Raw genomic sequence first — 22,000 nt, forward strand, 5'->3', positions numbered from 1 at the left:
TTGAAGCAAAAATGTAATTATACAAACAATAACACATAAATTCTGCCCGAAGAAAAAAGAAGTCGAACAAGTTCTAGTTGATTTAAAATTTTATTATGTCACGGTTAAAAATTTTTTTGTGTCATAGCTAAAAAATTTTAATATTATTTTTTTGTTTTATGTTTTTTCAAATATTTTTTTTTCTTTTTTCATCATCTTCTTTTTGTTTTACTTTTTTATAATTCTTCTTGTTTCGTACTCTAAAAAAATAAAAAAATTAAAAATTAAAAAAATACTGCTAACACCAAGAGGAGGATCGGATGAGAAGAAATTTAAAAAAAAATTCAGCAACAACAACAATAAAGAAGAAGGAAGAGGCGAAGAAGGAAACGCATAAAAAAAAATATAACACGAAAAAAAATACAAAAAAAATATATGATTTACACGTACATTATGTGAGTGATTTTTTGTTGAGTTGAATCAACTTGATTAAATTTAATTATAAAAAATACTTATATATGTAGTAAGATTCTAATAAAAATACAAAAAAAAAATTGATATCCAATTTTTTTTTTAAACATCGTTCGTTATCTATAATTTAAAAAAAAAATCTTGCTATTTCCAAAATTAAGAGATCATGGGTCAAACATTGGAAATTACTTAAAGTTATAAATTAAGAGATCATGGGTCAAACAATAAATTACTTGTCATCTTAACTAATTTTATTTTTATTAATTTTATATACAACAAATATAAGAGTGAATCCTGCTTATTAATACACTAAATATTGTATAACAAAAAACTTCGGGCAAAAAGGTGTAGCTTTCTTTCACTTATTTTAGCTTATTATACAGTATATATGATTTGTAATTTTAAAACAACATAGTGGACGTGCCGGAGTGGTTATCGGGCATGACTAGAAATCATGTGGGCTTTGCCCGCGCAAGTTCGAATCCTGCCGTTCACGTTTTTTTTTATCTAATGAAAATTTGATTTTTATAATTATGATATATTTGAATATATTTAGTAAAGAGATGTGTCAAATTTAAATTTGGGTTTAGAAAAATGAATGAGAATAAAATACAAAAAATATAAATATAAAATTATGAATTAATTTTATAATCATAATCTAATGAAAATTTGATCTTATTTAAAAAGACATAGACTTTTTATATTAGAGTTGTACAAAATTACATTTTTATTTGTTGCTTCTATCTTTATATTTGTTTTAATTGTCATATTTTGTCTTTTTATACAGTGTTCTTTGGGTTGCAAATAATTAAAAAAATAAATAAAAATAAAAAAACCAAAAATATAAATTATTTTTATAATTATGATATATTTGAATATATTTAGTAAAGAGATGTGCTAAATTTAAATTTGGATTTAGAAAAATAAATGAGAATAAAAAATACAGAAAATATAAATATAAAATTATGAATTAATTTTATAATCATAATATATTTGAATGTATTTAATAAAAAAATGTGACAAATTTAAACTTACTTAAAGGAGTTTTCGTTAATTGGTATGAAATATTAAGAAATAAAGAGTAGTAAAATCTTATGTAGCATGCATAAGTAGACTAAACAATGTAGTAGTAAGAGTATTAATATATTTAAGTTGTAGAATTTTAATATTTGTAACTGAAAATTTTTATAATTATTATTATGGCACTTTTAATATATATATTTATTGTATTTAATTAGTACTTTACGTTTTGATTGAATAATAATAGATACGATTTTTTTTAAAAAACTTTTTACTAAAAGATGATTGGTTGATTTTTAAATTTTGCCAAGTAAAATTATTAACATAGCATCATTAGTAGGAGAAATTTGGCTTAAATACAATATAGAAGAATTTAGGTGTAGACTTTCGTATAATAAGAATAGATAGATAGATGTTAAAACATGGCCAAATATCAAGTAGGAATGTTATATGTCATGATTTGCAAACAAAAATCACAATGCAATGCTCTCTAAAACACAATGCCATTTGTTATTAGATATGTCACAATGCTACAAAATATGACTTGACTGGCAACCGTTATTAACCCTTAAGATTTAGACATATAAACGTTGACTTTTTATTTGACAAGTCCAATCCCAATCTCAAACCCGATAAAAGAGGTAGACTGTGTGAGGTGTTAAAACTTAAAAAGTTTTGTCGAATTTCTACACCACGGATCATAAATGGATGTCTCATCTACTGAGATAAAATTTTGGTGTTGTTATAGTACCAAAGTTCAGCATCAATATGCTTAAGCTAATAAGCATTCTTCTTTTGCAATTGCAAATTATACTCTTTCTTTGACAGTCGAAAAACTTTGGAACATATTTAACATAGTTATAGTAACTGCTAAAACTTTACAAGAGCACGTGAGCACCTTGTATTGATCTTATAGTAACTGTCAAAAACTGTTTTTACATTTTAAAGTTCTAATACAGAATTTAAGCAACACAATAACCATTGGAGAGGTCCCCTAACCAGAATCTTTTAAGGGGCACCCACCCAAAGCTATGATTCAACTGCAGCGTAGCTGGTAGCTGAGTATCTTCATCCTTTTGCTTCTTTTTCTTGCTTTCTGTTTGAGCTTAAACTAATCCAGACAGAACTTTCATAGGATTAGCAATGATCTATGGTCTTGCATCAGAGTTCATTAAGATACAGGCAACCTCAGTTCTGATGTTCTACAGGAAATTGACCAACAAAGACAACAGCCAAAACACCATCAGGCAGAGATTAGTTGCTAGCACACACTACTGATGATCTGTGATGTTAAATAATGGCCTCAACAGCAACGCATTCGCATACTGGAGACCAACGTCAAAACCATAGTTGAAGTTGTTTGATCTCATCAACTAGTGTTAGTGGCCACCTTCGATGGTTAGTTACATTGATGAAGCTTTAACAAAACTGGAAAATAATGAGGACTCATCATTCAGAAGAACCTGTGGATTTCCTTGTTCAGCCTACACAGACACAACACAAGGGAAAATGATGTTATTCAATGAGGTGGGTTAACAAGTACCTGCTCAAGTAGCTAAAAATTGTTGCTTGTCCCATGGAAAGCACACTGTAAAGAGATTTGCAAAGTTTTTGGAATTTTAGGAGCTACATACTAAGTAATGTTGAACCATGAACTAATCAAGTAATAAATCAACAAGGTTCGGTAAAAAATAACCTTAAGCTGCTTATTACCCTTTTGACATGTGAAACATACAAGAACAGCTAAATCTTATCTTTCTAACTGGGGTGGGGTCAATTACATAGATCAAATGTCAGTATAGTGCTTTGTCATAGATCATATCTATGAGGTGAGATGCGGAATAAAACAAAATGAAACATACCAGGTTGCCATGGTCTAAAATCAGAATGCTATCCATATTTAAGACAGTAGAAATCCTGTGAGCAATTGTGATCACTGTCATGCCTTTGCACTTGCTGGATATGGTGGTGTGGAGAAGCGAAGCAGTTTGAATGTCCACATTGGCAGTGCATTCATCCAAACAGAGAACCTACAAGGACAAGAATACAAAAATAACCTTGTTGTTATGCCTTTGTATGATGTATAGTTTGTTTCTCAAGGAAGACACTATCATCCTTCATTAACAGCAAAATTACTGTTATGATGGAAATTCAAACTATAACCACTTCTCTTGAATCATCACCCGTACTTTTGAAGATTTAAGAAGCGCACGTGCAAGGCAAAGAAGCTGCCGCTGGCCAACGGAAAACGATATACCTCCTTCCTTTACAAGAATATCCAGCCCTCCAGCTTCTTCTACTTCCTCTTTCACATGGCACTTCTCCAAAGCATCCCAAATTTTTAAGTCGTCACTCATCTTAAATGGATCTAGGTTCTCCCTGGAGTTTTGAAACACGTTGAAAAATTTAGCAGACATGACATATTGTGCAATTAATAATTTGCATCAGAATCATCAAATGCAAAGACATTCCAGTTCTGTACCTTAATGATCCATTGAACAAGAATGGACTCTGAGGCACAATAGCCAAATGTGTACGCAGTTCTCTGACAGGAACATTTCTAATGTCCGTACCATCAACTAAAATGGAGCCTGAACATATTGGGGTCAGGCAGAAAAGGGCATTTAACACACTAGACTTTCCAGCACCTGTTCTTCCAATTATTCCAACCTAATTCATGCCATGTAAAAAGTATGAAGAATGACGGGGTTAATAATCATAGAAACTTTCATTGCATATTCAAGTATCACTAACTAACCTGTGTCCCTCCAGCAATAGTAAAACTAAGATTGTAGATTGCAGGTGCCAAAGATGGCATATATTTCAAAGTGACATTCTGGAATTCAATAACTCCTAGGTTAGGCCAATCTGGATTCACATTTAAGCATCCAGCTTGTTCTTCTTGAGGAATGTCCATGTACTAGATATGTTAACGAATGTTAGTTTCTGCAAAATAAATCAAAACACGTCTCTAGAAAATGAAACAAGTCTTTTCATACTTGAAGTGCTCTTTCAACTGAAACCATCTCCTTTTCTGTTTCAGTGAAACTTGTTAAAAAACTCCCCAACAAGGATACGATAGGAGCTGCATATGAGAGGGCCAATCCTACCTGTCAGAATAAATAATTGTGATATGTTTAATTTTGCATTAATTGGCTGATCTAATCAAAGATTAATAAAAGGGTAATCGACAGACCAGCCCTGGGGTACCAAAGTTGATAGGCAGACTTCTATGAGATCCAACAACAGCCATCAAAGCTATGAATGAGATGATAAATGCACCTAATAACTGGAAGAAGTTCAAGATTACAAGCAATTGAGAATAAGAACATGAGATTATAGATTTCATAAGTTCAAACCTAACCTTTTATATACAAAAGGGAATTGAGAGAAATTTGGCGAACAACTTTTTTTCCCCTATTATAGCCCTTAACTCCCCCCACTAATTAAGCAGTAAAATATTTATTGAAATAACTTCTTGCTATTCCTTATACTTAAACCCAAGATAACTTAATAAGAGAGCAAAGTACTTATCATGTAGACTAGTCTCACATTTGTTACTATTACACATAATAAAAATAATGCATATTAATCCACTAGCTTATTTAAATTCTACATTAATAAATCTTATATAAGGCATAAACCGTAGGTTTATTGCTGCATTTTCTTTGCTTGAAATGTTGCAAAACATATTTAAGGCAAAGAACTACCTGAAGACGCAAGGAAAGCCATAAACTTGCTACAGTCTCTGTGTATGAAGTCTTTTGATACAATGTGATGTGTTCAATGAATTTGGCAAAGAAGAAGTCCTGTCCATAATTCCCATTTTGTTATAGTTAACTCATTGCACAAAAGTCAAGGCTAGTATAAAAATCACTACACATAGGGCAAGCAACAAATCCCTTCAGAAAACAAAACTTCCCAATAATAAAGTGGAATATAAGTCACCCAAATCAAAATATGGATGACAAACTGTATTGGAAGTCCCAAAAAAAGGGGGAAGAAAGAAAAACAAATTGACATGCATCAAGCAGGAATTTTATGTGAAACAATAAAACAGAAAAATATAATCTCTTGTCTCAGCAGCTCTATTCCATGCACAAAATTTTATGTTCTTCATGGCTATGATAAGAAGTAAGAATTTACAAATAGCCGTATCTCATATGGACTCATTGATGTGATATGATAAATGTACTTTTGTTTGTCCTTTAATTCAGTTTTTCTTTTCTTCTTCTTTTTTTTTCTGATGTACATTCTTCTTCAAAACCCTCTCCCCACATGATCCAATGTTTAACAATTGCTCCCCCTCATCCTGTGATTATTATTATTATTAAACTCTGATATGGTGTATATATTTACCTCGGATTTGAAAGCCCTTATAGTTGAAGTTCCATCAAGTGTTTCTGAGAAAGATGTATATATTGGAGAACGAGAAACACTGTCCAATCGGCGTAATTCTCTTGATGTGGATCTGTAGAAGAACTGAATGCACACTAAAATCAGTTGAACGATGTATATCATACCAAGATTATGAATACTCACAGTTATATTTATAAACAGACCATAATTGATCTGAAGTTTAAAAAACTACCTTTTTTTATGAAGAATTCCAAATTATACAATACAATAACATCAATCCTTATAGGTGCGTTAAAAGCAAAGAAAGTGGATAGATCAAGGAAATGAAAAACAAGACCAACAAATACCTGTAGTTTACTGTAGATATACCACAATGGCAATAGGAGGACTAGGAAGAAGACCTACAGAAAATGAAAGGATAAAATTACTTCAACGATGAGGAAGGCTAGTACGAATTTCAAATTTTCATAAAATGTTAGCGAAATAAGAAAAAAAATTAGGGATACCTGTACATATGACAAAATGATTGCAATGCCCAACAGGCCTACAAAATTAGCCAGGAGAATGTTCATAATGAATGGAAGAGAATCATCAATTGTATAAAGATCTGAAGATAATCTGCATGAAAAAATATAAATCATGAAACATGTTAAAGAAAATTTCATGTTAATATAATCTGCTATGGTCTGAAGACATCTGATTCTAACCTGTTCAGTATTCTTCCACCCGGGGTCTGATCAAAGAATCGCACAGGTGCATTGATAAGCTTGCTAAGCAGTCTATTGTGTACCTTAATTGCTGCTTGTAATCCACCAAACGCAAAAGAGAATGCCCTCACCAATGTGAAAAAGGAATTCACAGCACAAAATAGACATAGTATAGCCTGCAACATTAATTTCACACTCAGATTAGGAAGCTATAATATCAGTACCTGATGGGATAAGGTTATTCACTACATAACCAAATGGTTCAATATTATATACAGTAAAGAGAGCATGAATTTTCAATTATGCTTTAAACTGAACTTCTAACAAGCTAGTTTCATTTAACTACTTCTTTCTGAAACATCATATTAGAATAATAAAAGGAAATTTGAAGGGAAAGAAAGAAAGAAAGAAAGAAAGAAACTACTTTGTTGTGCTTTTTGGATTAGACATTTGATGCCAGAAAATATGTAATTGTATCAGTCATAGTCCACAAAGAGAAATCCAGTACGAAAACTAGTATCACAGATTAGCTACCCACCAGATAGAAGGACACAGAGTGCACTGTTTGACCAGTTTCTGTTGTATCAACCCAATATGATAGCCATAAATCATTTCCATTCCGAGATGCTTGCATGAGGATAGCTGACAGGCATATAACAACTGTAACAAACTGACCAATGAAGACAGCATAGTTCCTGCAAATTGCACTAAACTGTTAACCAACAATTGGAATTATTATCCAAAGAGCACAGTAGTTAATCCACAAAACTGACAAGATAAGCTCCCTGAACATCACTTGTATCATCAATTTATGATCTATTACTCACTTATACACTCCAATTTCAACTTTTCCCTCTTTCCTTAACTCAACTTCAACTATCTCCTCTGCTATCTCCGGAGAATGCACAATTTCTTTTTCAGGAAGAGATTGCTCCTTAGGTTTGGATGAAGAATCTGAGCTGCAAGATTCTCTGTGATTTTTTGAAGTTAAATCAATATCATTCGATGGGGAGAATCTTGTGTATGAAGAAATTGGAAAGGCAGCTGAACTTCCCAACCATTTTACATGCCCCTTGTCCATTACAACAACCATGTCAGCTAAAGATATTGCCTGCATATGAATTTAGATATGTCAATATGCTAATGTTTACATTTTTATTTTAATAAAAAATATACAATACTTCATCTGAAAATACTCTCCTCAGCTATAGCTTAAAGTGTCAGTTTAAATATCATTTAATCAGAATTTTGCCAAAATGCTTGACAAAACCAATGTAATTTGAGCAAACAAATAACAATTGTAAAAGAGAGAACATAATAACCTGCACATTGTGAGTACAGAGCAATATAGTTTTTCCTTGCATAAGAGGGCCGAGAATGGCATTGTGTAAAATCCAGTGAGCAACTTGTGCATCAACTGCACTCAGAACATCATCAAGCATAATAACATCTGAGCCATGATACACTGCCCTGCTAATTTCCCAACTATCAGAACATTTTTCTTGATAATAATTAAATAATAAAAAGAGCACAAATGAACTAGTAGAGTAAAAGGAAAGAACATCATCAAGTCATCACCTCGCCAAAGCAAGTCGAGCTCTCTGTCCACCAGATAAATTTAGTCCTTTCTCTCCAATATACGCCATGTCATGTCCAACCATCAATTCAATATCAACATCTAATGCGCATGCCTGCAGTGTATCTGTATACCTGTTTAAGCTATGATAATTAGTTCTTTACACTTGAAATATACGAATGGAGTGAGACAAGGATTGTGTTTTGGATGAATTCCCTTGAGAGAATTATCTCCCAGCGTCAATATATATATATACATAGGTACAGAAATAAAATCCCTTAATACTAGGAGATATGATAGAATCAGATCCCTTAATACTAGGAGATAGAATCAGATCCCTTAATACTAGGAGATCCAACAGAATTAGATATCTAAAGATGGAAACTATATCAAAACAGATCTAATCTGATATTCAACACTCCCCCTCAAGCTGGAGCATATAAATCATATGCACCAAGCTTGTTACATATGTATTGTATCCGAGGACCCCGGAGAGCTTTGGTGAAAATATCTGCAAGTTGATCGTTGGAGTTGACAAAGGCTGTTACTATTTCCCCACTTTGCAACTTCTCCCTTATGAAATGGCAATCAATCTCTATGTGCTTGGTCCGTTCATGAAACACAGGGTTGGAAGCAATATGTAAGGCAGCTTGATTATCGCACACCAGTTCCATCTTACTCGGCTCACAAAACTTAAGTTCCTTAACTAATTGCTTCAACCATATAAGTTCACATGTGGCAAGTGCCATAGCTCTATATTCAGCTTCCGCACTAGATCTTGCTACAACATTTTGCTTCTTACTCTTCCAAGATATCAAGTTTCCACCAATAAAAACACAATAACCAGATGTAGAACGTCTATCAGATGGAGATCCTGCCCAATCTGCATCAGTATACCCAACAATCTGGTTATGTCCTTTATCTTCATACAACAAACCTTTTCCTGGAGCACCTTTGATATATCTAAGGACTCTAACAGCTGCGTCCCAATGACTATCGCATGGAGAGTCAAGAAACTGACTTAGGATACTTGTGGCAAATGAAATATCTGGCCGAGTGACTGTCAAATAATTCAATCGGCCAATTAATCTGCGATATCTACCAGGATCTGCAAGAGGTTCTCCTTGATTTGGACTAAGTTTTGTATTGGGATCCATTGGTGTATCTACAGGTCTAGAATCCAACATTCCAGTTTCTTCAAGAATATCTAGAGCATATTTTCTCTGTGAGATACAGATCCCCGCATTAGATTGTGCCACTTCAATTCCTAGGAAATATTTTAACTTCCCCATATCCTTAGTCTGAAAGTGATCAAACAAGTGCTGTTTTAACTGAGTGATTCCCTCATGATCATCTCCAGTAATGACAATATCATCCACATAAACAACCAGATATATGGAGGTCATGGAGGAAGAATGACGGAAGAAAACTGAATGATCTGCTTCACTTTGAATCATGCCAAATTTAGAAATAACAGCACTAAAGCGACCAAACCAAGCTCGAGGGGATTGTTTCAAGCCATATAAAGATCGGCGTAAATGACATACTAAGCCGGAAGACTCCCCCTGAGCAACAAACCCGGGAGGTTGCTCCATGTATACTTCCTCCTCGAGATCACCATGTAAGAAAGCATTTTTAATATCAAGTTGATGAAGAGGCCAATGGCGAATGGCAGCCATAGAAAGAAAAAGACGAACAGAGGCCATCTTCGCAACAGGAGAGAAGGTATCACCATAGTCCAAACCAAAGATTTGAGTGTAGCCCTTAGCCACAAGGCGGGCTTTTAATCGATCAATGGTTCCGTCTGAGCTGACCTTAATAGTATAGATCCAACGACAACCCACAGTAGATTTGCCCGGTGGCAGTGGAACAAGATCCCAAGTACCAGTAGAATGTAAGGCAGACATCTCCTCAATCATAGCCTGGCGCCACCCTGGATGTGAAAGAGCTTCTGCTGTTGTTTTGGGTATAGAAACAGAAGACAAAGAGGAGGTAAAAGCATAGTGCGAAGATGATAAACGATGGTAACTGAGAAAATTATAAATAGGATTAGGATTACGGGTGGAACGAGTACCTTGTCTGAGAGCAATAGGAGGACTACTGCTAACTCCCGAAGAAGGATCCAAGGACGGTTCAGCCACGGGTTCAGGAGATGAGTTATCTTGGACTGCAGGCCGTGGGCGGCGATGATAAACTTGGAGAGGCTTTGTGGGAATAGGAGGCCCATCTAAGTAAGGAACAGGAAGCACCTCCGTAATGGAAGGTGAAGTGATGTCGGGTGCAGAGAAAAAAGGGGTATTCTCAAGAAAAGTGACATCGGCAGACACGAAGAAACGATTAAGAGCTGGAGAATAACAACGATAACCCTTTTGAAATCGAGTGTACCCTAAGAAAACACATTTGATAGAACGAGCAGTTAACTTGTCTTTGCCTGGGGTAAGATCATGGATGAAACAAGTACAACCAAAGACTCGTAGTGGAAGAGAAAAAATGTGCTCATGAGGAAATAAAATGGAATGAGGAACTTGATTTTGCAAAACAGAAGAAGGCATACGATTAATTAAATAACATGCAGTCAGAACAGCCTCACCCCAAAATTTAAGGGGAACATGAGTATGGAGAAGAAGAGTGCGAGCAGTTTCAATCAAGTGACGATGTTTACGCTCAGCCACACCATTCTGTTGAGGGGTATGAGGACAAGATGACTGATGTAGAATGCCTTTGGAGGACAAGTAAGACGAAAAGGGTGCTGAAAAATACTCACGAGCATTATCACTTCGTAAAATTTTAATTGAAGTTTTGAATTGGTTTTGAATTTCAGAACAGAAAGACTTGAAATGTACAAATAATTCAGATCTGTCCTTCATTAAATATAGCCAAGTGCAACGAGAAAAGTCATCAATAAAGGTGACAAAATAACGAAAGCCTGAATGAGAAGTAACTCGACTAGGTCCCCATACATCAGAATGAATAACAGAAAAGGGAGACGCAGCCCGTGTATTGACACGACTTGAAAAAGAACTACGAACATGTTTACCTAAATGACAAGTTTGACACTCTAAGGTAGTAAGACGAGATAAACTCGGGACCATAGCTTGTAACTTCGAGAGGCTGGGATGTCCCAGGCGACAATGGACCACGTCCGGAGACTCAACAGCAGCAACAGAAGACACAGTAGTAGTGGGTAAGGCAAGCCGATACAGTCCTTGAGACTCACATCCTGTTCCAATCGTCTGTCCCGTCCCTCGATCCTGCACAATGACGGAGTCAGCAAAAAAGGTAACAGAACAATTGAGAGAACGAATAAGTTGGCTAATAGAAATCAAATTGAAAGGACAATTGGGCATGTAAAGAACAGATTTCAAAGGTATTGTAGGAAGAGGAGTAGCTTGACCTATTCCCTTAGCACCAATTTTAGAACCATCAGCCAAAGTGATAGAAGGAAGAAATGCAGGGTGTTCAAGTTTAGAGAGGACAGAAGAAGTACCAGAAATGTGATCAGAAGCACCTGAGTCAAGGACCCATGGTCCAAGAGAAGAGGAATGAGAGATACAAGCAACAGAATTACCAGAGTGGGCCACCGAAGCAACGGGAGTAGATGCCTGCTTTGAAGCTTGGTACTTGAGAAACTCATCATAATCATTGCCAGAGACAAATATCCCTTGTGGTTGTGCGGCGGAGTGAACGTCAGATGGCTCATTAGTTTGGACAACATTAGCTACCTTAGTAGGACGACCATGGAGAGCATAACATTTATCCTGAGTATGACCAATCCTATGGCAATGGGTACAACTAGGGCGAGTACGATTACCACGACCATTACCACGACCCCCACGGCCGCCGCGAGTGGGCACTTGAAAGGACACTTGAGAAGAAGATTGGGATGCCAATGCAGTTTGGTCAAAAGTATGGGTCTCAAGAGAGGGGCCGGATTGCAAGAGTCGTGCAAATACGTCTTGAAGGGAAGGAACGGGTGAGGTGCCCAATATTTGTTGCCGAAGAGATTCAAGTTCAGCTGGCAACCCAAGTAACGTAAGTACCAAAAACAGCTTTCCCTGTTGAGCATGATGTTCATCAGCATTAGACACATAGGGAAGGAGAGTCGAAAACTCTTCCCTGACAGCTTCCACAGCCCCAACATAAGATTCCATATCAGTTCCTTGAAGCTGTAAACTACACAGCTTCTTAGCAACATGGTAAAGTCTTGCAATGTCATTAGTGTATAAAGCTTTAGCACGATCCCACACCTTTTTACAAGTTTTGTAAGCCCGAAACATAGTCAGCTTTGGTGGATCAATGGTCTGCCACATAAGGTTACATAGCTGGGCATCAATCTTCTTCCAAGTGGTTTTGTCAGCGGCGCGAACATCATCAACAGATTTAGTAAGGTGGTCTTCATAGCCTTGGCCCATGAACCAAAGTTCTACAGAATCAGCCCAAGAAAGGTAATTTTTGGCACCCATCAATTTTTCAGAGGTCATTGTAGCGGTTCCAGAAACGACAGTTGTTAGAACAGCCGGTTTACCACCATTGGAGTTGGTGTCGGGGATTACCTCAGAAGACATGATGGCAGACACTCAGAAACGGCCGGAAAACACCTGCAGAAGGGAAACGAGGGCCGGAAAAAGCCTGGGCAGCGGAGAAATTTTGGGGACAGGCCGAAAAAAACAATTTCTGACGAAGAGACACAACTGATAGTGTCAGCTGGTGGGAAAAGGGAACACGGCTGAGAGATTGCAGCCGGAAAAGAAGAAAAAAAAAAAAAAATAGAAACCAGAGCCGGGTCGGAACCCGCTCTGATACCAACTTGAAATATACGAATGGAGTGAGACAAGGATTGTGTTTTGGATGAATTCCCTTGAGAGAATTATCTCCCAGCGTCAATATATATATATACATAGGTACAGAAATAAAATCCCTTAATACTAGGAGATATGATAGAATCAGATCCCTTAATACTAGGAGATAGAATCAGATCCCTTAATACTAGGAGATCCAACAGAATTAGATATCTAAAGATGGAAACTATATCAAAACAGATCTAATCTGATATTCAACATTTACGTTCAAAACAAGTTTGTAAAGCTCAGGTAGATCAATATCAAGTCAAAATTATGAGAGGAAGTAAGCCAATTATACCTTACAGGATCATAGCTTTTCCCAAATAGTATGTTGTCACGTACAGTACCAGATAAAATCCAGGGGACCTGAAATTTGAGGGGAAGACATAAGAAAACTCATTTCAAGGCTAAGCACTATGTCAATAATGTCATCATCATTTCACGAACCTGTGGTACATATGCCACGGATCCATCACAATAAATATATCCATGAGCAAGTTGCGCTTCTCCAAGAACTGAATATAACAAGGAAGATTTACCAGAACCAACCTGAGCAAATGCAGTTGAAAAGTGAAATACTGAAATGGATATATTTAGAGTAGTGCTTCAGATGTTAGATGAAGTGCATACTTCTTTCCATTCCGTTGATGATACTAACATAATGTTGTGAATTGTTAATGTTGATGATACTAACATATATAAAAGATTGCAAGCAGCCTAACCAATATAATGCAGTTTTCATATGATTGGCTGAAGAAATCTTGATAAAATTCAAGTAAAAATCTAACCTCTCCAATAATAGCAACAAAGGAACCCTTGGACAGGCTTAGAGTCACATGACTCAACACCATATTTAATGGTGGTTCATCACTGCTTGACCAGGTACAAGATACATCTTGGACAATGATAGCCAATCTTTGTGAAGAATCAGGTTGTTTACTCAAGAAAGATGATGAACTGGAACCGGTGTCTCCCACATTGGATCTATGCTCAGGACAAGAAAGAAATCTACTCAACCTTCTAGAGGATATAAAGGCCTACAATTAAGTTAAGAGAATCCTTTCATTGGTGTCATCAATTAGTGTGTACAATATAAGCTAATTTTGTAGGTAAAATCTTCACTGAATAAAGGATACTCACATCAATCAATCCATTAATCACCCATGGAAATGAATTCAATGGCGATATCAGTGTGTTAAACAAAGCAAGACAAGTGAAAACCTACAATTAGGGTTTTCCAACCAATTCAAAATTCTTGATGATGAAAAAAAAATAATTGAATGCAAAACTAAAAAGAAGAAAAACAAAAAACTTGTCTGCAAGTAAGATTAGGTAAAAAAAAAATTGAAAATACCATTGCGGCATCAAGTTGATTTCCCATCAGTGTGAAGAGTCCAAATGTGAAAATAGAAAAGAGTGTTGGTGTGGTAGCCCAAAAGAATACACACCATGCATCCAAGTACTTCCGAGTCTAAAAAAACATGGATAAAACACGAGGATCAAAATTAAATAAGACAGTAATCAATTAAATTATGCCGTTGTTGAACACTAGCTCAGTGGGTTTCAATGAAAATTTTCCAGTTTCACTTCTAAAGATGAAAAATCAAAATTTAAAGCATTACAGCTAGGTGTTTCACTTCCAAAGATCTTGTCTCCATCAACCAACTAGAAAAAATAAGTTCCCATCCATACATCTTCAAAGTGCGAATATAGGTCAAAAGTTCTCCTGTTCTACGAATCCTGTAAGAACCACAATTTCAGGATTGTAAATATGCACCAACAGCTTTGAAAAATATTAACCCATTTTTGTAACATGCTACAACTGGCTAGAAAATGGAAAACTGTTGATCCTGAATGCAGAAAAACAAGAACATGGAAATCTAACAACTAAAAAGAAGCAGGGAACAACTGGAAAAATATTGCATCATGTTTGTAACAAATATGAAAAGATTACATGCCAAAACTTTTAGAAACTCCAAAGGTTCATTTAGCAATTGAAAAAGAAATCAATGGATACCTTTCATCCTTCTCCTTCATCATTTGTTCAGTGGCAATTGCAATTAATTGTGATATCCATTTATTCACTACATCAATTCAAATATCATAGTTTTCAAAATAATAAGAAAACAATAGCAGTGACAACAACGATAATTTAAATACATAAATTAAACCTTTTAAAAAAAGGAATTGAAGGTCAAGTGTACATTTCTGAAATGGAAACTGGCTTCTAGGTCTAGAACAATGTTAAATCAAAAGAAATATTAAGCAATCTTCCCTGATGGTACAGCCAAATACACATTCATTGATAACAAATTAGAACAGAGTTCCCGCTTAGGATTTAGGAAACAAACTCAGTTAGTGATAATACTTATAATAAACTATGAATTCATTCCAGCTATTGATGCTCATTGATGTAAACTAAGAATCAACTTAAAAAGATTGATGTAACATGTGTAGCTTCCCTGTTACTGAAAATTTTTTATGGGTGGTATTACCTGGTATCAGTAAAATGGTTATAGCTAATCCAGATACAAAAGCAAATTTGACTTGAGTATATAAAAGATAAAGTGCCACTCCAATTTGTAAAGGCAAGCTGAAAAAAAAAAATATTACAGTGCTTATGATCTATATAAAACTTGATTCAATAATGTATACATGATTTAACATCGATTTTAAGTTGTAAAAGATGGTTTCCCAGTCATGTATATCAAATACATCTACATAAATCCCAACATTTTTACGTACTGCTAAAATATGTTAAAGCAGTAGAAAACTAGTATCCATAAGTACTTAAGACTTGATATAAATAAACGAGGAAATTTAATTACACTTGAAAACAAACAGTATTTTCCAAAGATATAAAAGGTTAAAGAGGAATCTTCTAAAAGATGACAAGCCTGTTGAACAAAAGATATTCAATAGACGATGGAAAAGATAACTTGAAGTAAAGATTTTGCATCAAGAAATAATGAAGGGAATACCTCCATGTATCATGGAAACTATTACACAGGTTGACAGTTCTGTCAGCATCTACTGACATAAATGTCTGAATTTCTCCATTTGTGAATTTTGAACGCTCTGCTAGGTTCACATGTAGACACTTGAAACACATGAAAAATTTATATATATATTAGTACTAGAAAATCATTATCATCAGCCAAATCATAGAATGTGCAAACCAATAATAACATTAGTGTAAGAAACTGAAACTGAAAAAAGCCTTTTAGGGCCGGCTACATGAATCTAAAGACATCATTGCGGCGTGGTCATGCATTGAGATGCAACAAAATTTTACGTTGATTGTCGCAATCCTAACACAACCCTAATGGATCCAAAGACATTATTGCGTCATGATCATGCATAGGGATGCAACAAAATTTTACATGGGCTGTTGCAGGCCTAACACAACCTTCCTTGTTTTTCCGAGTTTAGGATCGGAAAAACACACACACACACATGCAAAGGGATCTAATTGAGTTTACAATCTATAATTTTGGAATTATTGAGAATGAGAAAAGCTGCATACCTTGTCATATATTAAAGTCATGATGCTGGATCGCAGCTTTAGCTTCAATTTGGCAAGATGAAAAGAATATTGTGTGTCCAAAAAGGATCTAGAACAGAACACTGTCTTATTAATTATTACTGGTAAATACAGCACAAGATCTTAATAGAGGCCATATCAATCCATTAAGATACAAAGAAATTCCTTTTGGATCATTGAGTGTGTGTGTGTCATTTGTGTTCATTCCACACAGTTGCAATAAGGCAGTTTATATTTTTTTATTTGCTGAGAAATTTTATTGCATTATAACCACCATGGTTTTCCCTTTCATTTCAGCATGCTTGGGGGGAAGCAATTTTATCCTCTGACCACTCTCCTTGAAGCTTAGCTTTTATCATTAAAACCCCTAATATTTGGCTGTAATGCAGAATCCTGTAAATGGTTTTATGTTTCAAAACACAATTTTTTGTTTCTTTTGAAAGAAATAATGAATCATTTATATTTTTCACTTCTCAGGCTTTGTTATTTTTATGCTGTTTAGTGTTTATGTACTTGTGTAGCATAATACCAAATTAATAATGGGAGAAAGATGAAGAGTTAATTAATGTATGCAGTTTTGTGCTGTTCATTTTTATTGAAAATTAGACTGATGGCCTATATATTTTAAGAATGATCCTAGTGTCTGGATAATTAAACTTCAAGTGAGTTCTAAAATAATTTATTCTCATAAAGGTGTCTCGTAATCTTTACTCCTCATTTGCGAAACATAATAGACAGCAACAAGAAGTATTCAAATAGAGAAATGCCTACAAACATATATCACAGGAAAATAAAAGAGGACACAATGAGTTATTGATAAAAGAACCTTACTTAATTATAGAGGTCAGGCCCAAGGATACTGCAAGTAAATACCCATCAGAGGTCACTGAGCCTGAATGATTTAAAGAAAAGTGGAACCAACATTTTATTATGATAGTTTGTACAAACTGACTAATGAGAAGCGAGGAAAAATGTGAACAAAAAGTACAGGATTTCCATCCTTGTTTCATTATATATAAACTAACCAATTTTAATTCTCCATGCTGCGTAAATAAAAAGGTCTTAGTTCAATTCTTTTATTCACTTCAATAAAAGTTTTATTATCAAATGATCGTACTTTTATCATTTGATGAAGAACAATAACAATAAAAATCCTAAACATAATATATATATATATGCTTCAGGAATATCATGTATTATTCCTGCTTTCTTGTTTAGATATCTGATGCTTCAGAAGTCACAAAAGGAAAGATTAAAGAAAATGTGAAGAGCAGCAGTAATTTACCAGCATGGTTTTAGGATAATATCAATATCAATATTATAAGAGAAGAGTCAAAATACATATCTATGTTAGAATTTAATGATCACAATGGATAAATACGAACTGTTCATTGTTGAAATACCTTTTTGAAGAAACTGGATTAGCTTATTGAGAAGCAATGGTCCCACAAAACCAATACAATCATTAATCACCTGGAAGAAGTAGAATATTGTGTAGTTATAGAGCATAATTATTTTAAAAAAATGGTTTTGTTTGGTTAATTTTTTACGTATCTTTGTGGAACATTTTAATATTGACATATACTTCGTTAAAGATAGCTCAAAACAAATGAGAGAAACTAAACATAATTTTCTTAAATTTTTTCCCAAATCTAATCTAATTAGTAAATATGATTAGGTTTCAGGACCATTAAAATTGACATGAATACATGATAACAAATGTCATTGTATTTAATACATTCTGTTTTGAAGCTGACATGAATCCTTGTAGCTTCCATACATTTAGAACAGATCAAGGTATCAACACTATTAAAAGGGTAGAAATAAATATCCAAAAGTGGGTGTCAATGGGATATCAAACAAATTCTAAGGGTATTAAACAAGAATTTGAGTGTTGGAGTAGGGGCCAAATTAAAGTCTAAAGGTGGTGGCGTAAGTAGTACATTTGGATGTTTAAAAAACATTTTCCATAAAGATGTCTAGATGCATGTAAAATAAGCTATACATCATGTGTCCTTGCATAAGATGAATGTATTTCCATTGGCATAGCTGGAATTGCAAGGAATAATATAATCTACTATCTATCCAGACCAATGGCCCACAAAGTCATGACCGTTGCTCTTCTATTAAATAGAATCTTTACAGAAGAGCAGACAAAACAAGTACTCTAGACAGAAACTATGGTGGCATTCAAAATTTCAGACAATTTTAAGATAGCATTCGCTAGAAGAATTAGATTACACAATTACCAGTCTAAAGAAGCTTAAACCTATTTGAGTAAATGTTGTACATAAATACTAATGCACAAGCATCAATTTTGTACAACTTAGATTTATGTCGAACATGGAAGAAAACACTGTCTGTTATCGAAAAATTACCTTTAACAAACCCAGGTAGAGATATGACCATCCATAGGCACTACAGAGTGCTCTAAACAAGGATGGCTTTGAAGCATCATTAGTCAATTGAGCTTGCCAGCAGGATGAAATTATATCATGACAAGAAGATGGAGCCATATTAGTAGGTATCTGCAGCAGATCTTCACAGTCTAATTGCTTTACCACCCCCCGGTTCATTACTGGCGCTATGAATTTGAAAGTCATCAAATCCCAAATGCTCTCATTAGTTTCCTTTAAGAGAGAATTATAAAAACAAAAGTAAATTAGTAAGATCATATGAACCTTTAAATATATGAAAATAAAATTAATAAAGCATGATCAAACAAAAAAAGTGAAATTTCATTTGAACATAACCATAAATTTAATTATCTATAAAAAAACAAAAATTTTAAAATCTTATTAATGTTCCAACTAAGTCTTAGGCAAATTGTCTAGAGCATGAAATGCATTCCACTGTCCTGCAAAGAGTGTTTGGAGGAAGTAGACACAAGTGATCCAATTATCTAGTATATTCCTCTTCACATGACACAACTCTTAAGTTAAAAGTTTTCAACTATCAACTCACAAGGTCATGATGGCCACCCTCCTCAAGGCTTGAGTCATAGGAAAGAAGTGGATCTCCCAATAAACTGAAATTATGATATTAGGTTCAGTAAAGATATATCAATGTCTTCTTGCAACAGAACTCAACTATCCTTCCTATATGAATAAATACATAGTCAATCAAATGTGTTCCCTTTGCTTGTTACCACAGTTAGATCAAATTATCTGAATAAGTGATAAGCAGAGTGATATGCAATCCAACCTATGTTCATAATGTGTGTGTGTGTAGAGAGAGAGAGAGAGAGAGAGAGAGAGAGAGAGAGAGAGAGAGAGAGAGAGAGAGAGAGAGAGAGAATCAATTATGCCCGCTTTCAAAATTTTATCTGATGTTGAATGCTTATCAAAAATATAAAATAGAAAGCGACTATGATAAGAATGACAGGAAGGTATATACCTTCTTTTGAAAGACTCTCTCTTCACCCTAATCACATTTATAGCTGTGCCATACGTGATACTCAAGAGAACAACTAAGCTTTCCACGATGCAAACTGAAACCTGCAACGAAATTTAAGACAAATTGCCACATGCAGTCAACTGGCAATATTCATTGTTAAAGGAACAAAAGATGTTAGTAATAAAGAAAGTTGACATGCCCGGAAGATCCTATGGCATCAAGTAATAGTACCTCCAATGATGGGAATGTAGTCACCAAACGGAGGACCCCCAAAATTGGTTTCAGAATCCACCAGAAGCATAAAACACGACTGAAGATTATGTAATGACTGCTGGCACGCTTTGAGAAGAGAATGATATTTGTCTACATATAGGATTGTAAGTGAGGTTTTAGATCACATAAAACCACATGCCTTATACTATGCAGAATACTGTAGCTTAACTCTAAGAAACTTACCCACACAATCAATTCAGAACAGCTATAAAACCACTTATGATATCCAACAAACTGACTATTATGTTCTTTCTTCCACACAAAAATAATTTCCAGGACTGAAAGGCATGCTTCAATAGCTGGTACAAAATAAAGAACCGATTTCTCTGGAACAGTCATCTGTTTACTCATTGCAAAAACATCAACGTAAGAAGATATCTTATGTACATCCTTAAAAGTTAAAATACAAAAATCATAAGTATGAAGATTTATTGATTTATCCTCTTTTCTTTTTTGGTGGTAGTTTCAGGTGGCTTCTAATCAACTTTTAACTATTACCTGCACATCCGATCCGTGAACTCCTCGACCACTCTTCTGCTTAAATCCAAGCACAACAATAATAATAGTAGTCACTATATTCAATCCAATGCCTAAAAGAGTAGGTATTATTAAGGAAAATCAAATTAATAATAATAATAATAATAATAATAATAATAATAATAATAATAATTAGTATGAAATGTAAATATCGTTAAGGGAAAAAAATCAATGCACAAATTTAAAACTGAAATTTCTAAATAAGGATATATGTCTTCAAAACAGTATGAGTATCTCTTTCCATTCCATATCTGTTAAACAGGGAAAAAGTGCAAGTCATGAGTGCATGAACCATTATGATCTTAAAAAGTTGTAATCTTTAATCCATAATCTATTGTTCGTTAGCAGTGGAATCATTTCTCCAATAAACAGTAAAAATAAAAAAGCTGCTCTAGTTGCACAGTCTTCACAACAGTAAACTTAATTCTAAGCTCAATTACAGAACAGAAACATGTTCAGAAGCACATAATTCCTCAATTCTATAACCTCGCATCAGATAAGGATATAGCAAGACGCAGAATATGATAACTCTGATTCAAATTGTTCCTTTATGAAAAATGAACCTAAACAAAAGAGTTTGTATATTTGAAAGTGTTGATGTAATAACTAGTCATAGTCACTTGGGGGTTGACTTCAGAATGAAAAATAAACGCATGTGGCACACACTGGTGCTACTTGTTAAACATCAGAATTGGAATAGCGTTGGTTCCTTGATAAAAGGGCAAAATAAAGAGGGAAAATGAGTGAAGAGAAAAGAGAAGCGTACGAATGGAGAATTAGGGCAAATAAGAGCGAGGAAGTCGTCCATGGAATGGAAGAGAGCACAGAATTGTAGAAAGAGAAGAGTCACCGATTGTTTGTTTGAACTTCGAACTTTGAATGAATCATTGAATCGCTCACTCACCCTCTCGTGCAGCGAAGTGTCTTTCCTGCATTTTAGTATGACATTATATCGTTGCCATGCAACTATGGAAAAAAAAAAAGTTGACAGCTTTTTCTTTTTCTCTTTTTTATAATGAAATTATTTTTTTTACAATAAATAATTTTTGTGCAATCACTTTTTGAATTTGGGTTATTCTTTTAGATATGAATTTAGTTAGAGTTATGCACTCGCATAGAGGAGGAGGAGTGTGTTACACTCAGGGGTAAACACCAATTGAATTAATATGTTCAAAATCTCGATTTGATTTTGATTTAATTAGCATTAAAATTATTGGATCTAATATGTGAGATTTTTTTATCTTGGATTTGATCCACATATTTGCATATCGAATCGAATCGAATTTTAGATATATGC

General features: G+C 34.5%; 1 protein-coding gene and 1 non-coding gene across 3 annotated transcripts; one reads left to right on the forward strand and one right to left on the reverse strand.

The window, feature by feature from the left end:
• Positions 1 to 864: 864 nt before the first annotated feature.
• TRNAS-AGA (transfer RNA serine (anticodon AGA)) lies at positions 865 to 946 on the forward strand. Its single transcript has one exon. It is a non-coding gene; the product is annotated as a tRNA-Ser (tRNA).
• A 1,340-nt stretch (positions 947 to 2,286) lies between these two features.
• Positions 2,287 to 21,840, reverse strand: ABCC13 (multidrug resistance-associated protein 11). Of its 2 annotated transcripts, none has more exons than XM_016314577.3 (36): positions 21,470 to 21,840; positions 20,914 to 20,954; positions 20,665 to 20,764; positions 20,350 to 20,505; positions 20,125 to 20,256; positions 19,894 to 19,994; positions 19,462 to 19,525; positions 18,876 to 19,127; positions 17,901 to 17,970; positions 17,329 to 17,389; positions 16,480 to 16,567; positions 15,935 to 16,053; positions 15,449 to 15,546; positions 14,971 to 15,037; positions 14,576 to 14,693; positions 14,308 to 14,424; positions 14,094 to 14,174; positions 13,742 to 13,990; positions 13,401 to 13,502; positions 13,252 to 13,319; positions 8,115 to 8,246; positions 7,859 to 8,006; positions 7,364 to 7,647; positions 7,075 to 7,231; positions 6,537 to 6,712; positions 6,336 to 6,447; positions 6,177 to 6,230; positions 5,830 to 5,952; positions 5,181 to 5,279; positions 4,667 to 4,759; positions 4,470 to 4,580; positions 4,229 to 4,390; positions 3,953 to 4,140; positions 3,660 to 3,849; positions 3,333 to 3,500; positions 2,287 to 2,954 (listed from the first exon to the last, which is right to left on the reverse strand). In XM_016314577.3, the coding sequence occupies exons 1-36, from the start codon at positions 21,509 to 21,511 to the stop codon at positions 2,874 to 2,876; spliced, it is 4,404 nt and encodes a 1,467-aa protein (XP_016170063.1). In that variant the 5' UTR covers positions 21,512 to 21,840; the 3' UTR covers positions 2,287 to 2,873. The 2 variants fall into 2 exon arrangements, with proteins under 2 accessions (XP_016170063.1, XP_016170062.1); XM_016314576.3 differs by having other exon boundaries at positions 7,859 to 8,009.
• Between the last annotated feature and the right edge of the window lie 160 nt (positions 21,841 to 22,000).

This window comes from Arachis ipaensis, chromosome B8 (genome assembly GCF_059453495.1).
Source record: "Arachis ipaensis isolate K30076 ecotype BB chromosome B8, ASM5945349v1, whole genome shotgun sequence".
In the NCBI taxonomy this organism is placed as follows: domain Eukaryota; kingdom Viridiplantae; phylum Streptophyta; class Magnoliopsida; order Fabales; family Fabaceae; genus Arachis; species Arachis ipaensis.

Bases quoted from the DNA above. Each gene is read 5' to 3' on its own strand.
- ABCC13 (XM_016314576.3), bottom strand. From the start codon at position 21,511: ATGGACGACTTCCTCGCTCTTATTTGCCCTAATTCTCCATTC. The intron at 16,054-16,479 runs GTATGCAGCTTT...ATGTGTTTCAAG, and splicing joins TGACTTTAATATATGACAAG to TGTCTACATGTGAACCTAGC. The intron at 15,038-15,448 runs GTAATACCACCC...GAATTGATGTAG, and splicing joins AACCATTTTACTGATACCAG to TGAATAAATGGATATCACAA.